At 40.0% G+C, this 23,303-nt stretch overlaps 1 protein-coding gene across 1 annotated transcript in view; it reads left to right on the top strand.

The window, feature by feature from the left end:
• Window positions 1-23,303, top strand: part of LOC140273775 (protein shisa-8) — a 106,047-nt gene that overhangs the window by 21,038 nt on the left and 61,706 nt on the right. The window contains exon 3 of the mRNA XM_072369436.1: window positions 19,383-19,498. Coding sequence (XP_072225537.1) covers window positions 19,383-19,498 — 116 coding nt within the window. The remainder of the gene's footprint in view (window positions 1-19,382; window positions 19,499-23,303) is intronic.

The following is a 23,303-nucleotide window of genomic DNA, read 5'->3' as shown; positions in this document are numbered from 1 at the left end:
GAGGGCCCGCAATGTTGAAGCCGGTTAGCAGGTGTGAAACATACACTCTGAGGTGCATCTGGATTGCTCAAAGGGACAAAGGACCAATCCCAGCTCCTCTTCTTGGCACGACTCCTTCCTTTTAGAAGGGTGAGACTGTCCTTTTTGGAGATTAAGAAGAAGTGGTTATCAAGCCCAATTGCTCCTAACTAAAAAAAAACCTAATAGTCACCTCCAGCTTGTATGCTTCTGTCCAGGGAGGAAATGTTACATATAAATGTGTATATATACATAGAACAGCCTGAAACTGCATGGTTTGCCTGTCGGGGTGCAACAGACTGTCCTTTGATAGTCCAGAACTTTTTGTGTGTTTCTCCTGGAAACATTTGCTCTGACAGTGAATCAGTTTGAAGGTGAATGAACCCATCATCGCAGCTGAGGTGTTCCATGTCCTCGAGGCTGGAAATGTAGAAGTCCAACACTCGTGATTGCTTTTGATAGGTGAGCAGCAGCATTGGTCATTTTAAATGGGTGCACAAATCAGTGCTTAAAGACGCCCTCAGCGTGCACGGCACTGTTTCACCTGAAGCGGACATTGTTGTAGCTCCTCAATTGAAATTCCTTCCCAAATGGCCACCAGCACCCCAGTATAAGGGTGAGAGGACCACTGGGTCTGACTTGCAAATCAGGCGTGCAGGGCCAAGAGAAGGAATTAGGATCACAAGAGTGAGGGGAAAACACAACCAGGAGTGATGACAAGAGGCTTTATCAAAACAATGAAAAACAGAATTTTGATGTTCTTGAAGCACTTTGCAGGCAATATAGCAACAGCTGCTACAGCAATTATGTTGAATAACATGGCACAATATGTCATTTTCAAGCTTTTGAGATATGAGGAGATGTTTTACCCCCAAAATTGCACAGTTTTAAACAGAAACTTGTAAAAAAAACACCCCTGCATAACTTTGTTTTCAGTAACAGTATGCATAAACAAAAGGATACAATCATAGAAATAGTAATTACACTTCTCGAGTATTAAAAAAAAAAACATTTAAAAAGCATCAGTAAAAGGAACACTCCATATAGTGTCGAAAACGATCAGGAAAAGGCAGTTTGCCACCGCACAGCGTTGGCATCATTGTAGTCAAACCTGAAATGACTATTTGGGCCACACTTTATACATGAAGGCAGCTGTCACCTCCCTGCCTGTCTTTTGCTCACTGACTCGTCTTCTACTTTTCCCCCATCGTTCTGCCATTTCTGGCAATGGAAGACGCTTTTTTTTTTTTTTTTTTTAAAAAGGCACTTCCCCCCCTGCTGACAGCCCTCCAAAACATCTAAGCGCTCCCTGGGAAAAAGAGCAGAGCAGCCAGTAGGCTGCACCACACTCAAAAGTGTCAGCAGGAAGAGACTGTTAAATGACTAAAAATGACGCAGAGATTTGTTTTTCCACCACATTAGAGTGGACGCGATCATCCTGCTTTTGCTTTTGAACATAGAATACACCAAGAATCCTCTGTGCCATCTTCCCTTCCTTCTTCATACAGTAGCGTGCTTCCGGGTGTTATGTTATCTCTGCATGTTATGTTATCTCATGCCCGTTGAAGGCTGGGGTTTGGTATGGTGCTTGTTACTTTTTGGGATTGGGCAATAAGCTAGGTAATGTCATCCATCATAAGTATGCTGAGTATCCTCTCCTTTTCATGGAAAGCAGATTAAGATGTTTATACGTACCTAACATATCCTGGAAACTCCAAATATCAAATCATCATCCAGATATTGTTGAGCTGTTAGGGGACAAACACCAAATGTTTCATTTTATGTTGTTATTGTTGGTTGATCATAGCTGTCAGGATATATTTTTTGACATAAGCCAGAAAACAAATTTGCAGTATTGACATCATGCAATATTGACTGAATCCTAAAGACAACCCAGAAGATGAGATGATCCCTCAGAAACTTTTATCGATTCACATTAACTGTTGGACAGACTATCTCACTTTTTTTAAAAACAAATTTGAAACAGTTTTTGAGCCTTTTTAAGGTATATTTCATATAAAGAGACAACGACATTGAATCAGTTTGTCAGGTGTCATTAAATGTGGTTTGTTTGCATGTGCAGCGTGATGCAGAGGATCCTGAACTCTTTTCTAACGGACAAAACCTTCCGAGTCAATGCACAAACATGGTTTGACGTAATGCAACATCTTTGTTTTGTTTTTTCATCTTCAAATTATATCAAACAGTAAAAAATACGGAGTTGGTGTAAAAAGGCCTCAATACTTCCAAATATGACTTTTTAAAATATTCTTCATGACATTTTTCATCCCAAAAATCTTTAGGGTCAGCTGTACACCGTCTCAGATGAGCTAATCCACTGTTCAGTAGTACCTAAACTGACCTGTGGAATGTTAGAGGAAAAGCAGAAAAATAAAATATTTGCCTTGCAACGTTTTTAAAAAGACAATCTTGTGCGTAAAAAGACAGGCTTGTGCAACACTGCAAGCCAGACTCGACAGCCACATAAATCTATGGCTGTGCATCAACCCGACGCAACAAGAAATCAAAGATAGACCGAGAAAGAAAAAGGGTCGGTTGGAGGGAGGGGGTCTGAGAAGACTCTACAAGTGCGTGCGCTTATATGTGTGTGACTGTGTAAGTGAATCAGAGGGCAGTTTGTCATGTTGCTGCTCCGCAGCCCTGATCCAAGCTGACAGGTGAAGCTAAGCGCAGCTAAACAGCACACATAACAGAGAGGATGAGAGATGGGGAGAGGGGGAGGCAGTCAGGAGGCCGGGGAGATAAGAGGAGTCAAACAGACAAAAAAATAAATAAAGGATAGGAAGGAGAGTATGGGAGATGGGGAAGGAGGGATGGATGGACACAAAGTAAAGAGTGAGAAATAGAGGGATGGGGGAATAGTCCTCAGAGTTAGAGAGCCATTAAAAAGAGAAACGAGAGGAAAACAATGAGGAGGCTTGATGGAAGGAGAGAGACAAGGTGAATCTGAGCAAAGTAGAGAGCCTGGGAAAGGCATGACGTGAGATTAACTGGTGAAAGAGACTGCTTAATTGGCATTTTATCAAAAGAAAAGAAATTACCAAGTTAAATTTTCATAAAGCGCTATTAATCTATATCTCCCTCATCCTTCTCTTTTAATGTGTCTGTCATTTCCTCTCGGTTGGAGATACTGTTATGTATGTGGGAAGTTACTTGATGTTGAAGACTTGTTTCCTTTAGAGCAACATCTCATTTTAGAACATTCTTAAAAAGAATTTCAAAACAAGCGAAAATTATTTCAGTAGCCCTCAAAACTCAATTATTCAGCGACTGGAGAGAGGGAAATTTTCAGCAAACTGGTGAGGAAGAGAGATGTTGGAAAAAGTTTAAGTATGTGTGTGGCGCAGATGTTCAAACTCAGAACAAATGTTCAGTGTTGTGCTGGTAAACATGGGAAGGGAGGTGTTGAATAAAAAATATTCAGCATTAGAGGGTTATAAAAACGCCTCCAGCTGCTTCAATCCAATCAAATTTTATTGTTTTTGTTTCCATTTCGGTATCGGCAATAGCAATATTTCAATAGCAGAAAAACTTCAGGCAAAGCACTCCCGTCGAACCAAAGGGATGCCGTTCAGAATTAGAGATGAAGGCAAAACAAAGATTTAATGAGATGAAGAAGAGTGTGGGGGTTGCAGGCAGACAGATGAAAAAAAGAGGATGTCACTTAAGAGATGGAAAACCCCTGAACACGAAAGAAGGAACGCTTTGGAGACGCATGCCTGCACAAACCCATCAAGTTGCAGTTTACACTAATGTTTTCATTGTGCTCATCAATACCTGTGTCTGGGGCGGTGGGTAGAGGACAGAGAAAAAATGTTGGAAAGCAAGAATGGTTTCTCAAATATAACTTCATTTATCATCATTTGTTTTACCCATTTACAAAAAGCAAAGTGAGCTAACAGAAGGAAAAACGTAAAACAATCAAATCAATATTTGATGTGACCACACGTCGCCTTTAAACTGCATCTTATTGATAAACCTCAAAACGCAGACATCTCGGAGAACTAACTATAGATTTTCTGTGGCTCGAATCTGTCTCTCTTCGTGTAATCCCATGAAAAGCGAAGACGTGAACTTTCCCCAGCATTAACTTAAGATCAGTCACCTGCAATTGCCGAAATAGATATGATGATCAGCAACTGTTTTTACAATGCATTTAGCTCAGAACTGCTTCCCTGGTGCTTACCTCTTGCATGAAAGAGAGCTGACGTTGTTGATAGTTAGACGATAAAGGCTCTAAAATTCACGACCCTGGGATGGTTAGGGTTAGGACTGAAAAGACACAGGGTTACAATTATTCATCCAAACATGTGGTCTGAATTAGAAATAATTTACATCAGTGGGGCTTATACATTTCACTTTTCACTGTTTATGGGCTGTGATTCCTGCCATGTCACACAGATGCAGCCCTACAGAAAACAGCAGTTTGAGGAGGCATCTCAATGGATAATGACACTACTATGCGTTTAACGGGAACAAGTGTTACGTGTTTTCTAGAGACACTGGGATGAATGTGTCTTGGTCAATGTATTTCAGTTTTTCAGTGTATTTTTATGTTTCAGTGTTCTCAGTTTACTTATTACTTCATTCTGAGGCAGTTAGTTCTCTCTTTCTACACTGTGGCTGCTCATCGCCTTTTTTCAGATGTCATCGCTGTGTGTATTTATGCTCCCTTCCTTAATGTGTTAGTTGCCAATTGCTTGTCTGTACTATTTGCTCTTGATCCATTCCCTGTCTGATTCCCTTGCCAATGAAGGATTTCCATTTGGTTTTGATTTATGTCATATTCCCTGTCCTTGTAGCGCTTTATTTGTAAGCTCATCAGAGCTCCTCAGTTAGCTCATTATATCTTCCACTTGTGTTTGCATTTGGTCCCTTCTCAAACCCCACTGTGTCAGGAGCTTCACACACATTTTCAGCCGATGTGCACAGAGACTCTACATAGTCACCACAGTTTCAACATGGCTCCCAACATTACTGTCATTAATTCAGTACCTTACAAATGTGAAACCCTCTCTTTTCATTCTTCTCCGTCATGATGTTAAACGATGACAGGAGATAGGTACACTTTTCACAGAAAAGGCAGCCACTGGCCTCTGTCGGACATGAAATGTGAGTGAGATTTTGTCATAATTATCCAACGAAATTATGAAACCGTGTTTCACGAGGTTTTGAGTGCCAACATTTAAACAGTTCCTCCTTGAGCTCAATGTTAGTGTTTGCAACAAATTTAGAAAATCCCCTCAAGTTACGGCTGAATCATCACATGCAGAAGAACGGGAATGATGAAAAACTAGAAGACATAAAGCCGCTGGCCACAGCCGTTGGCTTAAAAACGCATGTAACACAAGTCAAGAGCAACATGAAGTCACACTTATACTACACACACTTATGCATGTGTGTGTGTGTGTGTGATTAAGTGTATGTCCAATTTCATAACAAATGAGAAACGAGAATTGGCAGTGAGAGTTGCTTGTCCATTAGTATATTATACTGCATTGTCGGTGTCCTTGCACTCTGTGCTGTAAGTGTTTGCGCATGTGTTCGTCTGCAAACCCTTTGACAAACTACGTATTGCACAAAGCTTTGATGTCTGTGTGGCGCGCACGGCTGAACTTTGAGCTGGATGCAGTGTGAAGGGAACATCTCTGCATGTATGAATGTGTGTTAAGAGCTGAACGCGAGATGGCTGATGGCCCCCTCTCTGCTTGCACTGCGTCGCAAAGCTTTCGGTAGCTTTTGCCGTCTGTTGGATTACATTACATTGCATCAATGTAATTGGACGGCGTCAACCAGAGCACTGCGTTGTTTTGTTCTAAGTGTGTGAGGAACAACAGCTACAATGATAAGACAAGCTTTGTTTAGTTGTTTTGAGGTTAATGGCGAGACAATAGCTCATACAGGTGTTAAAAGCTATTTGGGATGAAGTTGACGTTTTGAGTCCTCTCCCAGGCGCGCTCTCATTTGCGCTGCTGTCACTGCTCATTTTCATAAAGTCTCTTAGCCATGTCTGGTACTATAGGGTTCTCTGTCTTATCCCAGCAGTACCCCCCGGTGAGGATGGTGAGCAAAGATTTAGAACTTCTTTCCGCGCCTCTCTTTTTCTTTTTGGACAAATAGAAAAAGCACCTCTGCATTCTTTAAGTGGTCTTTAATGGTCCTGCGCTTCCCGGCTAATTCTGAAAACCCTTTTGGGGTTGTACTGTGAAATTTGTCAGATGTCATAAAAGTGTAACTAAGATAAAACAGAAACTGGGGAAAAAATGTATTGCTTTAAGATAAGACGCAAGCCATTAAAAAAAATGGTCAGAGACTGTATTTCAGCACTTCCAGGGACTTTAGTGTTTTCATCAGGTCAAAAAGAAATATATGATATACAGCAGACTCTTTCAGCCAAAATATGATTTGCTGTCTGCAAAAGTAGCAAAACTGAAATCTATTAATATTGCATTGTATAGCTTTATATTATTATAAATGTGATTCTATCAAACCATGTTAAACAACACACAAGTGAAACCCTCCATCACTGAAAAATGAAGACAAGGTGGACGTGCACATGCTGCAGTGGCCACTAGAGGCTAATCAACTAATATAAATACAATACAACCCAACTATACAGCAGAAATGACCACGTTTACAGCCTGTTGTGGAAAATGAAAAATTCCCAATCTATGACCATTGGGGAGGGAACACGTATATCTCAGCATGGTGAGATTATTTTCTCAGTTGTTTTTCAGTATGCTGCATTCACTGCATATTGAGGAGAAGAAAGTTGTAATGAGATCTCCTGACAGCTCTGTCAGTTGCACGCTGAACCATTTTGCAGGTGAGGGAAGATGACGCACGTCAGCAAACACCTTCGGATTGTCATACCCATTGTATACCCGTACACAGTTAATTGTCAACGTGGTTTTTGTTCATTCAGGTTGAATTTGTTATTTTATATGTGGAGGTGGATAAAAACTGTTACTGAAAATGCTGGTTTTCATGTGCTATGGGCCATAATTATCCTCGCGTGCTGTGACAATGACATTTTTCCTGCAAAGGAACTAAGATGTCATCAGCCAAAGGGCAAACTTGTGTCAGCGCAGTAGTCCACAAAACAATAGGTGACATGGAAGCAACAGCCATTTTTCACTTACAGACTTCGGTAACACTGCATCGAATTAGCGGTGACTCACATGACACGTTGGTCGTCAAATATCTTAACGCATCAACCTTCAACCATCAATCTTTAATAGTCAGCATTAGTTAGGTTGGTAAATGAGGTAACGATATATAAATTATACACAACTTTGTGTTCTTTTTTGTAGAATAGCATTCTTAGAATTTCAGAACATGCCATTTATGCCTGCAAGTGCTCTTCCTTTAAGTCAGCCACATTTCTACAATGGCCCTGATCGGACAATCCAAACGCTGGCTCTAGAGAGGGTCTTACATGATTAGCTTGTTGGATCGGCATACTAAAAGCAAAGAGTGAACACAGCTTTGTTTCTCTGGTGTTCTCTGTCTTGCAGTAGCATTGTAGCTCGAAGATTTTTCAGCTCCTAAAACTGTCACGAAATAAAACTTAAGTGGTTATTGAACCATGTGTGACGTGCCATCAACCTGGAACAAGCATCTGCATATCTTAAGTCAAGCATCAAACACACATTGAGTGAGTATCTAATGAAGCTGTTTGCATGTGCACTCATACTTCCTCTTGCTAACTAACCAGCTGCATCCCCTTAGATGCAAATAGCAACTATCTTGGAGACAGCGGCCTGCTACATCTCAGTGCTCATTCAAAGTGCATCCCAAATGAGCTGAGCTACGATTTACCATCCATCCATCCTTGATGTGTTCTTTGAATCATGTGTAGCTCACCTTGGTGAGCAGAGCATGCAGAGCCCTGAGCGAACCAGCCATGCCTGTGCCATGTGTTAGTGCCTGAGGTTGCAGTCCAAGGTCACTTACTCAACAATGCATATACTGTACCACTGCACGACATCTGTTATCGTCTGTGACAGCGCACACATTATAGAGTGCTGTGATGTTGGTCTTTTTGCTAGTGCTGCCCAGGATTTGACGTATTTACAGAACATGGCATAAACAGGTGCTGCACTGGGTCCAAGTGGGTGGTCCACAAAAAGTATGACAAACCATTTTGTCTATGTGGAAAGGATGGATGGTGGAGATGTTGACCCATCTGGATGAAAAGAAATAGCAGTTCTGCCAAATCGCTGTACAAAATGAACTATTACACGACAGCGTGTTTCGCATCATAAATAAACAGAAATGGATGATAGTTGTCAAGGAGACAGTTATCAATTCTTCTAAAGTCCTGTGTATTCTTACCAACTTGACAGAGACTTACGGTCATGTGAAAGATAAAGTACACCCTCTTACAGTTCTAAGGTTTTACATATCAAGACATAGTAAAAACAAAATCATCTGGTTCTTACCAGATCTTAAAACTATGTAGACGCGATTTCAGATGAATAAGAGCATGTGATATATTACACGATGTCATTGTTTTTTAAACGAAAATACAGAGTGTTTTATACAGCAGTGTTTTAAAAATTAAATGCACCCATGATTTAATATCTTGCAGAACCACATAGAAGTAATCGATTTCTGTATGATGTTATCAGTCTTTCACATCTCTGATGAGGAATTTTGGTCAGCTTTTCTTCACAGTATTGTTTCAGTCATGACTTTAGGTGGATCACTGCAACACCTCGATTCTTTATTTTTCATTTTGTTGTAGAGTTGCTGCTGTGTTTGGAACCATTGCCAAGCTTTAGCTGTCTTAACTAAAACTATTAGCCCTCCACCACCGTGTTTGACAGTGGGACAGCGATTTTGCCAGATGACCAAGCATTTCCACTCTGATCTCGTTTGTTTGAAGGACATTGTTCCAGAAGTCTTATGGTTTGTTCAGATGTACCATATTTTACGCACTATAAGGCTCACCTGACTATAAAGCGCACCCTCAATTATGGGGTCCATTTCTGTACTTAACCCATACATAAGGCGCACCTGATTATAAGGCGTACGTATTACCTAATATTCTCTGATTGGTTTATTGCTGCCAGCACACCAATAGTGTATGTGTCAGCAGGAAATGGTCCAACGGTCAAAGACAACATCGTCGGCCGTTTTTACACTTATAAACTTATAAACTGCACATCGGTCTGCATCACCCATCTCACACTGAAGCACAGGCACTCACTGAGACATGGGCAAAAGCATTCATGATGACACGATTCAATCAGAATGGTGGACTACAAATGATTTGGAAATTATCTTGATTGATGACAGATTGATGGGCAGCAGCAATTGCTTCTCTTAGATCATTGCTGATGTCTTTCCTCCTTGGCATTGTGTTAACACCTGAATGCTCCTGCCAAAACTTCTACTTTTGCAGAGGCGTTCACACTTGCTCATGATCAGTTAATCATGGACATTTGATTAACAGCCCCTGGATGTTACTTACCTTCTGAATTCCTATACAAGCAGTTAAGATGTACTTTAAAGGTGCAAGGTCCATGGCTGAAAGTGGCTGGCATTTGACTTGGAGAGGGAATATGGAGTGGCTGCATCTGACCTGTTAAGAACAGATTCATTTCTATTGTCTTGATAAGTAAGGCCTTAGAATTTAAAGACTGCATACTATTTTCTTTTTACCTTACTGTATAATAAACAAATGCGTCACAAGCTCACATGATTGGTTTAAGCAGTTTAGACCGCCATTGATATATGATAGAACAGATCAACATTACTCTGTTTTTCTCAATTTAATGATTAATGATCCTGATATTATAGCATGGTGAGCAGCTGAATATTGTCAATAATCTCGAAGACGCCACAACATGATGGATATTCTGCTGACAAATGTGTGTAAGCATGTGTGTCTGTGTGTGTAGGTGTATCCATGCGTGGGTTATTCGTGCGTCACACTGATGAATGTTTGAGAACAAATCCCTTGAGGAGTGTGAATTTGTGTGTGTTTGAGTTGGCATGTGTGTTTTGTTGTTTCTAAAATAAAGATGGCCCAAAATAATGAGCGCAAAGCAGTGACTCAGACAGTGACATATGGTATTTTCTGTGACATCATCTTCAGCAGCCCAAGAGCCTCAGCACTGAGATCCTGCCAGCAACTGGTTCATGCAGCATGCTGGCATTGAACGTCTGTTCTTCATTTAGCATCTTTTTTCTTTTTTTTAAAGTCCATGCATTGAATCGGTTCATCAGAGATCTGGGAATCAAACGCACTGAGAATATTTATGACTGCCACTGTAACCTTTTCTGAGCCAGAAAAGTATTCAAAGTGTTAAAGTTGCCAGCACAAGGTTAAATGGTGCCTCATGGTAAAATGGTGCAGTTACAACAGAGATGCAAAACATTTATGTAACTGTACCGTTAAAATTAAACACAAGTAAGAATTCTTAAACGGTATCAGAGAATCAGGTTTAAAAGTCATTAGGATTGATTAGAAGGTGATATACAATATGTAAATACCCGTCAGTTGCTGCTAACCAGTCAGCCCGGGCCAGCTCATTTTTCTTGCCAGCTGGTCAGTTTGCTGTACAGGTGCTGTGCTGCTCCATATGTTTATGTTTATGCATTTGGCAGACGCTTTTATCCAAAGCGACTTACAAATGAGGACATAACAATGCAGCTAACATCAAAGCTAACAATAATCTACATGGAAGGAAAGCCACAAGGTTGACAGGCTCTGTCAGAGGTGACAGGGGTGACAATGGAGAAAGAGAGTGCAGGAATAAAGGGAAGTACAGGAAGAGAAAGTGCAGTAGAGAAGGTAGGAAAGTACAGGGTAAGAATCAGAAATGTTAACAAATAACGCATTAACACGCAGCTTGACATCCAAAGCTGACAAGGATGGGATTCAAAGCCATGCATGCAAAGCACAACGGATTAGCAGTCCATCGCTTTAACCACACGGCCACCTCGTTCACTACAGTCTCGAATGAGTCTCTAGTCAGAGACGGATTGCCCTCTGAGCTGGCTTGGACTGCAGCTGGCAAAAGCTGTAAGAAGGGAAATTTCAGCCAAAAGCACCTTGAACTTCAACTCCTGTTTTTCAAAGAGCTAAGTGATTGTTTCAGCTCAGGATCTTTTGAATTTCTTCTGAGGCTTTAGGCAGTGTTCTCAACCTTTTAAAGTCACAAACCCCGAGAACAATCAGGTCTGTCGGCAAAAGACCCTTGTTCTTGGAAAAGGTTTCTGCAGTCAAAATGTCAAGCACAGCACGGTGACTCCAGCAGCAGTCCAAGAGGGTGGGCTTTAGGTCCATCTGAAAGATGGGGAAGTCTTAGAAGAAGCAGATGAATGACAGGAAAGGGATTGCCAAAACAGAGGCCTGAAAGCAATGCATCAGGCTCCAGCAAGGAAATATAAAGGAGGAAAACATCCAGACCCACCTGTTACTTGTCCCCTCCCTCCTCTCTTTAACTCCTTGATCAAAAATGACTCCAGAAAAATAATCACCAGATTTATCAGTCTTTTCTTTTCTGTGCCTAAAAGTCTTGGAATATGTCTGGTATGTTCAGAGTTTAGTTTGCACAAGCTCGAGCAAGCTATGCAAATATAAACTCACTACAGTTTTTATTATTTCATTTATTAGTGTTTTCCTTGGCAGCTCGTCAGATCTTTCCGAGTAATTACCAACTATACAGCCACACCTGCTGAATATAAACACAGAATTCAACTAAAGTACTCATCGGTTTGATCAATAGGAACTCTTTCTCCTTTTATACCTCAGAAAATATAAAGACTTTGCCTCTCTTTCCTTCGGTGTTTTGGAATTAAACTCCACTGTGAGGCTACACACATGTACACATACACTCATGTGAGTGGATGAGAGACCACATGAACACAAACAGACCCTGGCATCGCAAGCACTCAGCGCTGCCAAAGGACATTATTTGGCAGCTGTCAGCTCTAATAGGAGAGTAGCAGGGTGGGAGACAGTTCCAGGCTCTGCACCAAGCCTGCTCGGGTGCACTATCTAGCAGCTACAGTGTATCTGTGTGTCTGCAGTGAGTGTGTGTATGTGCACATACATGTATAAGAGCTGGGATGTTTCTGAGTCAGAGGGGCTCTGGTGTTCTACCCGTTCTGATATGATAGATGCTACCACTTGTTCCATCACAGAATCCATTTAGCTTTGTATCTATGTGGAGGATCCGGTCCTCTGTGTGTGAGAGGGAGAGAGAGAATGTGTGTGTGTGTTGCCTACATTACCTCTGACAGCAGCGGTATGATAAAGGGCTGTGAATTACTGATGAAAAGAGACTTAAAGTGTTGACTTCTGTCATTTCATAACGGTGGAAGACAAAGAGAAGAATGGGGAGATGTTGCAGCACGGAAACGTATACAGGAAACACACACACACACACACACACACACACCATGCTCATTCTGAGAATCTCTTTCTGGGTGCTTCGCTCAGTTTCAAAGGCTTCATTTTGCATTCTACTTGAAATCCCCATTTCAAAGGCAGCAGTTTTGGAACAACTATGAACTTCAACGTAATTTACATAACAATCAGCCATTAGAAAATACAGCTCACTGCGGCCAACCTTAAGGAGTGTGAGAAACCTGCATTCTGTAATCGTGTTGCATCTGAAGTCTTTTTCCGAGCACAGAAACAAAACACATCTCCTCTTCAAGTGATGTTCAAGAGGAAGAGGAATTTCATCACAAAGTCACAGCAAAAATATGTTTTAATGTTTGTCTCCTGAATCTGTTTGGGATCTTGTGTTCTGATTAATAATTGAATGATAGAAGTAGAACACTCTTGTACTCCTTTGCATTTTGCGCACTCGCTCCTTTTAAATTTAACTTTCTCTGCCCCGGAGGATTTTTGTGAAAACCACTGGAAACCACACATACCCATGTAATTCCCTCCCACTGTTACCTCTTTGAATTCCCACCCATAAGAATTAAGGGGTGAGTCACTCCATTGTGGCATCAATTAACTCCCTCCGGGCGCAACTTTAGCAGTGCATGTGCGTGTGAGCATGATACGTGCTGTACTGTTTATGTCGGTGGGGTGGTGCAACTGTAGGTGGCAAGCAGTTTCACACACAATTATACAGCATCGGTGTTCAAAAACAGGGTTTCATCTCCATATGCGGGTGGGGGTGCCCAGAATCAACCATGGGGGGGCTTGTAATGTAAACTAACCTGCTGTGACAGTGAAAAGTGATTCAGCTACAAAATGCTATGTTATAGGCCCACGGGACTAAATGTGTGTGCACATATGCAGAACAATACTGAATGTCTTATTACATGGCCGTGGGGTGTTTTTCTCACTTTATTTTTAGCATCAAACACTCTTTGACAATTGGAAACTACGGTGCTTTTTTTTGGTTATACAACCGAGCAACCGAGCAACCGCAAGTTTGCAGAATGCGACTCGTAAGGACGCTGTGTTTAACTTCACAGACTGTTTGATATGCAGTTGGACCATGAAAAAATCCTTTTTCCTCTCCCCTTGGTGGAGAAAAACAATCTTTTTTTTACCGCAAGGCAATGGTTGCGCAACTTTTACGAGGGTGTTTTTTTTTATTTTTCATTTTTTAAACGTGTAATAGCGCAACTGTATGCAAGTATCGGACGAAAGACAGTATTTGCAGATACTCAATCTTGAATTACTTGGATCTTTATTGGCAATGGAAAAGATCTTGAATTCTTGAAAGCACAATGGTTACAGTGCTTCCTTCTTATTTAAGAGCAATTTGTGGCTTTTTAATGGAAATACTTGAAAATGGCCTTTGTTCCGATGTGGAAACACTCTTATTTTGAGTCTTATTTGAGGGAAGAACAATTGTCCCATATGGCTGTTAATTTCTGGGATCTGCAATATCTACTGCCACCTGTCTACATCAGATAACATTTAACACACTTGATCATTATTCATACATTACTAATTCCAGCTAATTACTAATTGTTCTTATCTTTGCTGCATCTCTGAGCAATAAAACAAACATAAAAAAACAACTAAAAACTGATCGAGCACAATGTATATATCTGTTTACAATTTTCTTTTTAATTACTCAAACATTGTAATTTATCTTTGTGAAATAAAGATTTTTTTTTTAAATTTTGGGAATTCCAGTGGGGTGTTTGACATGTTAGTATCAGCAAAGTGAGTCTGATAAGTTTGTACAGTATTTTTCAATGAAAATCTTTAAGTTCAGCCAATCAGTTTTGATCACATGCAGCACGCCTCCCAATTTAATCATGAAAGATGCCTGAATGCAATAAAGATTCAGTCCACTCTAAAACATGCCCATTCACATGGAGGAGCACTACAGAGCTTGATATTGTTTAGTGACTTTGATACAAACTCAAGATAAACATTGTCACATATCACAGTTTGATAAATGACTTTGTTTGACACCACAGAGAGGTTTCATGTTGTGTGAAATTCAGCAAGGAAGCAAATCCTTCTTTCTGCAAACGTTTGAATGATCGCTAATTGCACTTGACTGAGAGGATTTCATGATGGTAAATGGCTGGCTTTGTCTGAAGCAGTTACAACAAATATTAAACCACTAAACACACTCAAGCTCAACGAAGACTTTGAATTTATCGCTGAGTTTTTAAAAGGTATTATCTTTTGTCAAGTCTGAAGTAGCTTTAATGAAATGTAATGGGATTTAATTATTTCTGCCAAATTGTTCTTATTGAAAAATTTAAAAAAAATACTGTCTCAGTGCATCAGTTTTTATTCATTGTTCACCTCAAATCTCATCTTGTGTTGTGGAGGAACGCCGAGCGTTTTTAGTAATGCAAACTTGGCGAAATCGAGTAACAATGGACAGAACAATCTGGAAAACAAACCTTCCACATACAGACAAGGTTGCCCTTCTCAATATTTTATTCTACACAGATCTATATGGTTTGATATGGCCTTGCTTATTTGCAATGTCACAAAAAATAAGTGAAGAATGATACATCTCTGATGATTTATACCATCTAGACTGTATTGTTCTTTATATTGAGGTTTCTTCATCGTATTCTAACCACTTTGGGAGTGACAATAAGGGCAACTTATTCCAAGTGCTGTAGATTTCTAACAATTTAACATTTATCAGAAGTTAGAGTGTAGTGGCGGAACACTTCCCTATATCTGTCCAATCTTTGGAAAAAACAATTTGATATACTCCACAATAGTATTAGGTAGGTATACGATATGTACTGAGCGTTTTGTTGTGTGTGTGGGTCTATAGTATATTGCCTTCATTCATATCTGCACTACACCTGTGTTTTTTAAAGTGCTGCATGTAAACACTTAAATTTGCCTCCCTTATCATAAAAGAGACAGACTGCTTTCGACGTATAGAGTGGGTGGATGCTATTCCTATCTAGGGTTTACACCGTTTTTGAATTTCTTTTCCTCTACTCATGACGTAACATTTTGAATCAGTCCTCTGCGTTTGAGGGCATTCGGCTGTGCTTTACCTCACGCAACTCAATGTCAGAGAATAAGTAGTTAATGTGTAATGTGTAGTTAAATTTAATGTGCCCCAAAAAAAACCACAAGGTAAAAACCTGGTGGAAGGAAAATATCTGTCAATATTGTTATTTTACTATATGGGGCTCTGATGTTTTCATATTACTCTGTATCATTTCAAGAGTGCTGGTATTGCAAGTTGAAATAGTTTATGTGGTAGTTTCCTCAGGGAGGGAGAAGAGAAATGCAGGGGAAGAGCTGAGAATATTGAAGAAGAAAGCTAGAAAGAAAGAAGGAAGGGAAAGACTGTAGGAAGTAGGCCATAGGGTGAGAGCCCGAGGGACAGTCCAGACACAATGATGAGAAAGTGCAAGAGAAGCCACATTAGGGGGATAAAAGGAAAAGAAAGATAGAGACTGAGAGTTGGGGAGGCGATCCAGGGAGAGATAAAAGACTTATAGCTATGAAATAGGAAATAAAGAAGGGGAAGAGATAACAGGAAGAGGAGGGTGAGAGTCAGATGCGGAAAGTTAAGGGAGATAAGACAGATTAGAAGAGGAGCGAAAGAACGAGAAGTTGTTTCCAGGGAGATAGAGGGTGGAGAGAACAACAAGTACAGAACAATGTAGTGCGCCTAAGTGTTCTGTAGAGGACGAAAGCCAGAGACACGGATCGGGTGGGAGGGGGAGACGAGAGAGTGAGGAAGAAACTGCCCCAGCGCACTTTATTACCATTATGAATGAGAGAAGGGCGAGAGTGGAAGACAAATGATATAATGGATTGGAAGTGGACAGATATTGATGAGATGAGATGGAGAAAATGGATTAGCAAGCAAACTGAAAATGCAAAGGGCAACTGAGATGCATGTGTGGGTATTGTGTGTTCTTGTGCAACACATCCAGTCTGTGGACACTTTGTATGGGTATTTACCGTGGAAATCACATTCATTACTGATTGAATGCATGTTGTTTTCAACCAACAAGCACTGTACAAGTTAAATGACTGGTAGTCAATAATGATAATCGTAATGATAACTTTGATTTTTGCTGATGGGCCATGGGATCCCTAAGCAGCTCCCACTTCCTGAGGTTGGTAACTCAGCCTTGCTTGTCTTCCTGACCGGAGCTTTGACTTCAAATAAATGTTTTCCTGATGTTAATTTATCCAGGAGAGATTTTGCTGAGCTCTGTGTTTTTCTGCAACAACACCCCCCCCCCCCCCCCCCCCCCTTCATGTTCACTCCGGAGAGCTGTGCAGCTCCACTGGAGCTGAGGATTGCTTAATGGCGCCTTAGTTGTGAGAAGAGCTTTACGGGGGACGAAAGAAATAGATTAAATCAGATTTTCCAACCCGATATATTTCTCTTCTTTTTTTTTTTGACCTTGGGCTATAAACTATATATTTGAGTCTGTACTTAGATTTTACATTCAGATAATGCTTGGGCTTGATAATATGAACAGTGAAGTGAACTTTTTTCAAGTGGATTGTAAACAGAGCTGCTCAAATGTTTTTATATGAATGGAAAGTCTGCCATTATTCGCATTAGATAAAAGCAAACAAACAAAACATTTTCTGGAGAAATTGCGCTGTCACTCGCCGTCCTTAATCTCTTGCCAGTTGCTAAAAAGTTGAAGCTGATTCTATCAAATTGTGTGTAAACAGGACAGAGTGGGAGAAGCAACCCTAATCCTAACCGTCGAACTGCTGGTATTTGAAGAAGAAAACACAACCTCTGATAACATCCTTGTACAGTTTTACACATTATGCTGTGACATTTTTTTTTTTTTTCCCTTGTCCTGTCCAGCATTGTGGCAGCAGAATTGTAATCTGAACTTCTTATTGATGTAATTTTGTTACAATATTTAACATGTAATAGTGCCAAACTGGACCGGGGGACATAGAAAGAGGAAAGAAGAAGAAACAGAACAGAAATAGAAAAAAAAAAAAAACAGACAACCAGCTGCTACAAATGTAAAAACAAAACAGAAGACAATCCCCGGCCTCTTTGGGGAAACCAGCCTTAGCGCCACCAGGAGCACCTGAGAGCAGACAAGCAGAGAAAAAACAAACACACAAAAGCAAGCACAAGTAGCGGCAATCGCATTCAAGTTTACCTCAAAGCACAAGACAACACATCAACTGTGTAGCGAGCATGCTACTGGGCTAATGAATGTGTGTGTACACATGGCACAGGTCCCACATGATAACCGTGCTTAGTTATGAGTGTATAAGTGTACAGAGCCCCCCCCCAGCAATCAGAAGCAGGCAGAGAGGGCCACAAGACCCAGGCCACCAGCAGCCCCCACAGAGCACAGAACCCAGGAAGCCCACCGCAGGGACAACCATGCATCCACCCAGAAGACCGACATTTGTGTAGCTGATGTTAAAAACGTGAACATACTATACTGGCGGGTATAGGGTTGACTTTGGTTTCTTCTAAAATTCCTGCTGTCATTTTTGTATTGGAGTCCAGGGGATGGTTGTGCATTGCCCTTTCCTTTAGGGGCTTATAGCACAAAAAAAGGTCTGTTGGCTTTGAGATTTATGTTGTGAGAAAGAAGAACATTTCCCTGCGCTTTGATGAAAGAATTATGTCTTTAGAGTTAAAACTGTGTGCGAAAAAAACAGTTCCACATAAATGGCTAGTTACATATATTTCTCTGTGCACTTCCACAGAGAAAGGTCGAATTGTAACTTAATGAAAAAGAAGCCATAAACAAGCTGGATATGGTGTGATTTAATCAGTGTTCCAGCCCTGTTTCACCCCATTAGGCTTTGCTCTGCTTGATATATTTTGGTTTGTCGGCGCTTTAGTCTCCTTATTATTCCAAGTTTTTTTTATCTTGCTGTTTTTCATGATATTCCTGTCTCCCCCAAGTTGGCTACTGCGGCAACATTGTTAACCAAAGGCAAGTTCTGACTATAAGGGAGATTTAATTATCTGATTTTGCTGTTGTTTATGCAAAGAAAGCTGGAATAGACTATAAAGATAATAAGCAACACCATTTACAGTGGGGATCTTTTGTTCATATGCTGAAAATGCATACGTTTAAATCTGCCTGTTAAGACCTATAGATCTAGATATAGACGGCATCTCTGTGTCGGATTGCATTATACTGTGCTCCTTTTGATTACTCTAATGTGTTTTAGAGAGCTTAATGGTAAGAAAATATTCATGGGTCTCCTGACAGCAGTTACAGCTGATTTGTTGAGTATGTTGCTTTCATTTCCTTGTCAACAACAACATCCTAATCTTAATTCAACTTAATCCTAATTTGTAAAGATTAAATTGGATAAAAAAAAACTGAAAACGTTTTAACTTCCAAATGGACTCAAATCAACCGGCTGTTTAATACAATGAAAAGTTTGCAGCTTCTGATTAATTGAATTGACAGACCTTTTCCTTCCTGTGTTCCAGTTTTAAGAAGGCATCAGAACTTGTTCATCAAAAAATGAGAGTATAAGAGGGGAAACTGTCATACTTATTCATCTTTCTTTCTTTTTTTTCCATAAATGATTGACACTCCTCGTTGGCAAACAAGCAGAGTCACCATTTTTATCCCGACTTTCACCCCTTAGGATATACACCTTAATATTCCTTCTGAATATTTCCTCTTTTGTTGATGTAAATAATCTTTTTGAACACGCATACTTTCATTCTACATCCACATCAACATGTTTTCTATTTCTTTACATCTCCCTGTCCCAGCTCATCACGTCCTGTTTTCCCATCAGTCCTCGTCTCTGCAGCGACTTCTGCTCCTATCTCTGCCACGCTCTTTTCTTCTTTAACTTGTGTGGATTTGCTCAAAAGCTCTAGGGAAAGCTGGCAACATGACGTGTAAGTCTTAAATGTTTTTCGTCTTCCCTTCAGAACTCTGACCGAGCTTCTGAAGCAGCCTGGGGAAGCAGGAGTGGTGGATGGAACTGGAGTTCATCATCCTATTGGGACAAACGGCATCACCGCCAGGACACTACGCTCTAACAATGGTAAGCTTCTGAGTGGATGAATGAGTGGATGCGTCTATTCAATGTTAGCAAACTGAGCTGATGCAGGCAGATCGCAAAGCAAACTATGTCCAACTGTGTCGCCATTTGCGAACAACTAACTAAGCATAACATAGTTATGAGTCGATTTGTCTATCCTATATTTCAGCTCTTTACCATAAGTTATTGCTTCCTATTTCAACATGTTATCCAACAATTTTAGCTACATATTTCATCTAGAAAGAATGATCAATTCACACTTTCTCTTCAGTATGCTGCCAACAAGTTATACGTCAGTTTTTAGCCACTAAAATCATGAAAGACATCAATGCTATTCAACTTCAAGGAGTAAGTCTTTGATTAGTGTATGTATTGGCCTTGAGGATAAATTGTACAACTTCTGGACACCTGTCTCTACATTTATTAAATTATAAGCCTAACTGGACCAATTTTAGTTTTTTCTATTCAATGAAAAATAAAAAAAACTGACCCTGTAGACCTAAGTAAATTGTCACAATGCCCAAAGTAATACAGTGCTGTTAGAAGATGTGTGAACTCTTTCTTTTTTCTGTACAAATATGATCCAAAGAGATTGTCCTCCTTCCCAAAATGTGACCATGGACCATATATTCATGCAGGCAGATACACTCTATAATCATCCTTTAGTGGTTGTAAGAGCAGCTGCAGGTGAAGTGTCACCATCATGGTCTGGTGTCCATAAGGGTGACATTGTAAAAAGAATGTATTTTAGCCCTAACCACGATATTTCTCTAACCCTAACCATGCAATAGTATTATCACATTCCAACCAGTGTTGTGTATTTGACTGAACAGAGCTCAGAAATTAAATAAAAAGTTGATCAGTCATACGTTGGCTCTGATCTCATGACACACTGAGGCGTACGGTTCAAAGTGCAGCGCAAAGCTCCTGCCTCCTTATGAAGACTTTGTGGCTTCTTAAGTGAATAACTTTAGAACCTCGCCAGCTCTGCTGTGGAAATGCTTATATGAGCCACATTTTCCTCTTGCCCCTTTTAAAGGCAAGAGAGGTACTTCACAGGATGCCAGCGATGCAGAGTATTTATAGGTAACAAACCTGTATGGTCATGTGGATTGGAGGACTTATTGAACTTATTGAGATTTTCACACAAAGTTCTAAAAACAAAAAAGGAAACCTGACTGAACACCTGATCCAAAAATATTACATTTAGTTATTAAGAAATTAAACGATATTACATATTTATAAATGGAAACAAAATGTAAACCTCAACATTTAGCAGCTGTTTAGAAGGTGAAATTAGAGTCAAGTCAAGGAAGTGTGAATCCTGCCTCATTCAAAGAACCTAATCTATCAATGGCCCACACTGCTCAAAATAATAGAAGTAGTAATAATAAAAACAATCTAAAAATCCACACAATTATGTAACTTTCTTTAAGCATTTTCTACTTCTGTTGTTTTAACTCAATATATTTGGGTTGGGTCGACATAATCTATAATGGCTGATTCAACATGTTCATCGTGGTTGGGTTTCACTTTAACTGGGTCACATTTACTGATGATCAGTTAATCAAGTGCATTCAGTTACTAGAACCTGGCTGCTACTTATCCTTTAAATTCCAATGGAAGCAGGCAGGGTGTACTCAGCTTTTACACACTGCTTTTGGATTTTGACTTTGTTTTTATGAAATAAATAATGACAGAGTGTAATATATTGTGTGCTGTTGGTCATCTGAGCTTGTCATTAACTGACTTTAAAATCTGGCAAAGATCAGATTTTGACTTGTAAAACCCTAGACTTGAAAGAGGCTGAACTTTACTTGTCGCATGACTACGTGCAGATAATTCTGAGGAGTTCACAAACTGTCGTGCAGCACTGCATGCCAGTATGCTCCCTTCCAGAAAGTGAAATCATCACACCCTTATGTGCAGGTACATGCACAACAAACAAGAATTTCACGTGTACAATCAAATACAACGGATGCAATAAATGCACATCTCAAGAGTTCTTGACTTCTCTTCCTGTGACAACAGCTTATAACACACCTTACACTCAGTCCTGACCTCATCATACATAAAAAAAAGGAGGAGCAGGGACACGCAGGTCATATTTAATTAAGATGTAATTAGCTGCTCCAGCTCCAGACCCACAGAGGGATAACTGTGTGACCCATCTGTCTGCCTCCATCTCTAGATGCTTTGACCACACGCACGCTCAGCATAACCCGGCCCTTCTTCAGCAAATTGGGACTTAAATTAGACAGATTTCCTGAGGGCTCATTTGTGACAAGACTGATGGCATGTTTAAAGGACAAAGATCCCGGCTGCCTCACAGTTTTCCTCTCATCATTTTACACTGGACCCCTCCAGCTGTATCAATAAGAAAGGGCTGGTTTGTGTGTCTGTGTGACAGATGAATGGCTTTACTTTTGCAAGGTTCATGTTACTCCTCCAGATGCAGCCATGAAGCCATTTGATATCAACAAACATGACAACAGCTGCTAGAATAAATGTAAAGGCACAAATACAATACTGACAGCGGTGGCACATGTTCCCTACGCTCTTCTCAGGTTCATGCATCAATTATTCAGCTTTTCACTTTACACAAGTGCATGCACCTGCACGTGCAGTGTTTACACTCGCATTGAAGCAAAAGGAACGACTTCTTCCTTTCCTTTCATCTTCCCACCACTGATATAAACAAGATTTTGACCTAATTTTCACCCCTTTCCTCTGCTTATTAGTGCTCTGCTTTTTTTATTGGGCTGCCTTCCCTCATTCCTTCCGTTTCTTTGCTTTGCTTCTAATAATCCTCTTTTTTTTAACCTCTGCTTTCTCACATTCCTTTGTCTTAGCATCTCTCTTTCATCTTTAGTTTCATTAGACTTTGAACACCAGCAAATGCCTTTTAGCGCAGCTTGAATAACTTCTTATAACTTCCAATATTATGGTTAATCAAAATTACACAAAAAGAAAACCAACTTACTTTATTTAACATTTCATCGTCACTCTGTAGCTTTTTTTTTTTTTTTTTTTGCTGCAGATGTTTCTGTGATTGATCAAATATATCATTATATATAGTATGACATATTACAAGTCTGAAAATTGTACGTAATGATGCTGAAGATAAGAAGGTACATGTCGTATTATTTATATTTCATTTTGGGAAGAGAGTGCCAGATCTCACAAAAGTGTGATGTTGATCTGATTTGTGATGTTGATCTGATTTGTGATGTTGATCTGATTTGTCCCAATTTGTCACACTGAAAATGTTTGGTAAGAATGTGCCTTTTGAAAAATGGGTCTGACATCTATTCCAAAGACAACGGGGCAAAAGACTTTGATTTTTCCCATTGGAATATGACACTGAGTGACATGGGGGAATTTTTCCTCTTTGAGTAATATCCGGTATATCCTATTTCTTGATATTCAATATCTATAACTATTATAAGACACTTTTTGTGTTTGACTTTGTCTTTTAGTGTCTTGATTTTCCTTCCTTCCTGTTTTGTTTTGTAGCGTTTGCCCTCCCATGTTCAATTTACTTCCTGTTCACACCTTCAGCTTCTGACTGCCTTGGTTGGTTTCACCTGCCTCGGTATATATCCTCCAGCTTCCATTCGTCCAGCGTCAGATCATTGCATGTTGTTTTTTGCTGTTGCTTTCGTACTCGTCCCCCTTATGTTTTCCTTGTTGGTTTGTTGGTCACTCAGTTTGTTATTCCTTAGTTCCATCTGATTTAAGTTTTATTTTTTATTCCTGTCTTGGCAGAGCCTTTAGTTTAGTTTTTAATAAAGTGTTTGTTCTTTTT

Source organism: Leuresthes tenuis, unplaced genomic scaffold (genome assembly GCF_036924035.1).
Source record: "Leuresthes tenuis unplaced genomic scaffold, fLeuTen1.0.hap1 SCAF_17, whole genome shotgun sequence".
Lineage (NCBI taxonomy): Eukaryota > Metazoa > Chordata > Actinopteri > Atheriniformes > Atherinopsidae > Leuresthes > Leuresthes tenuis.
Note: the sequence above shows the minus strand (reverse complement) of the source record. Positions and strands in the feature narration are given on the sequence as shown.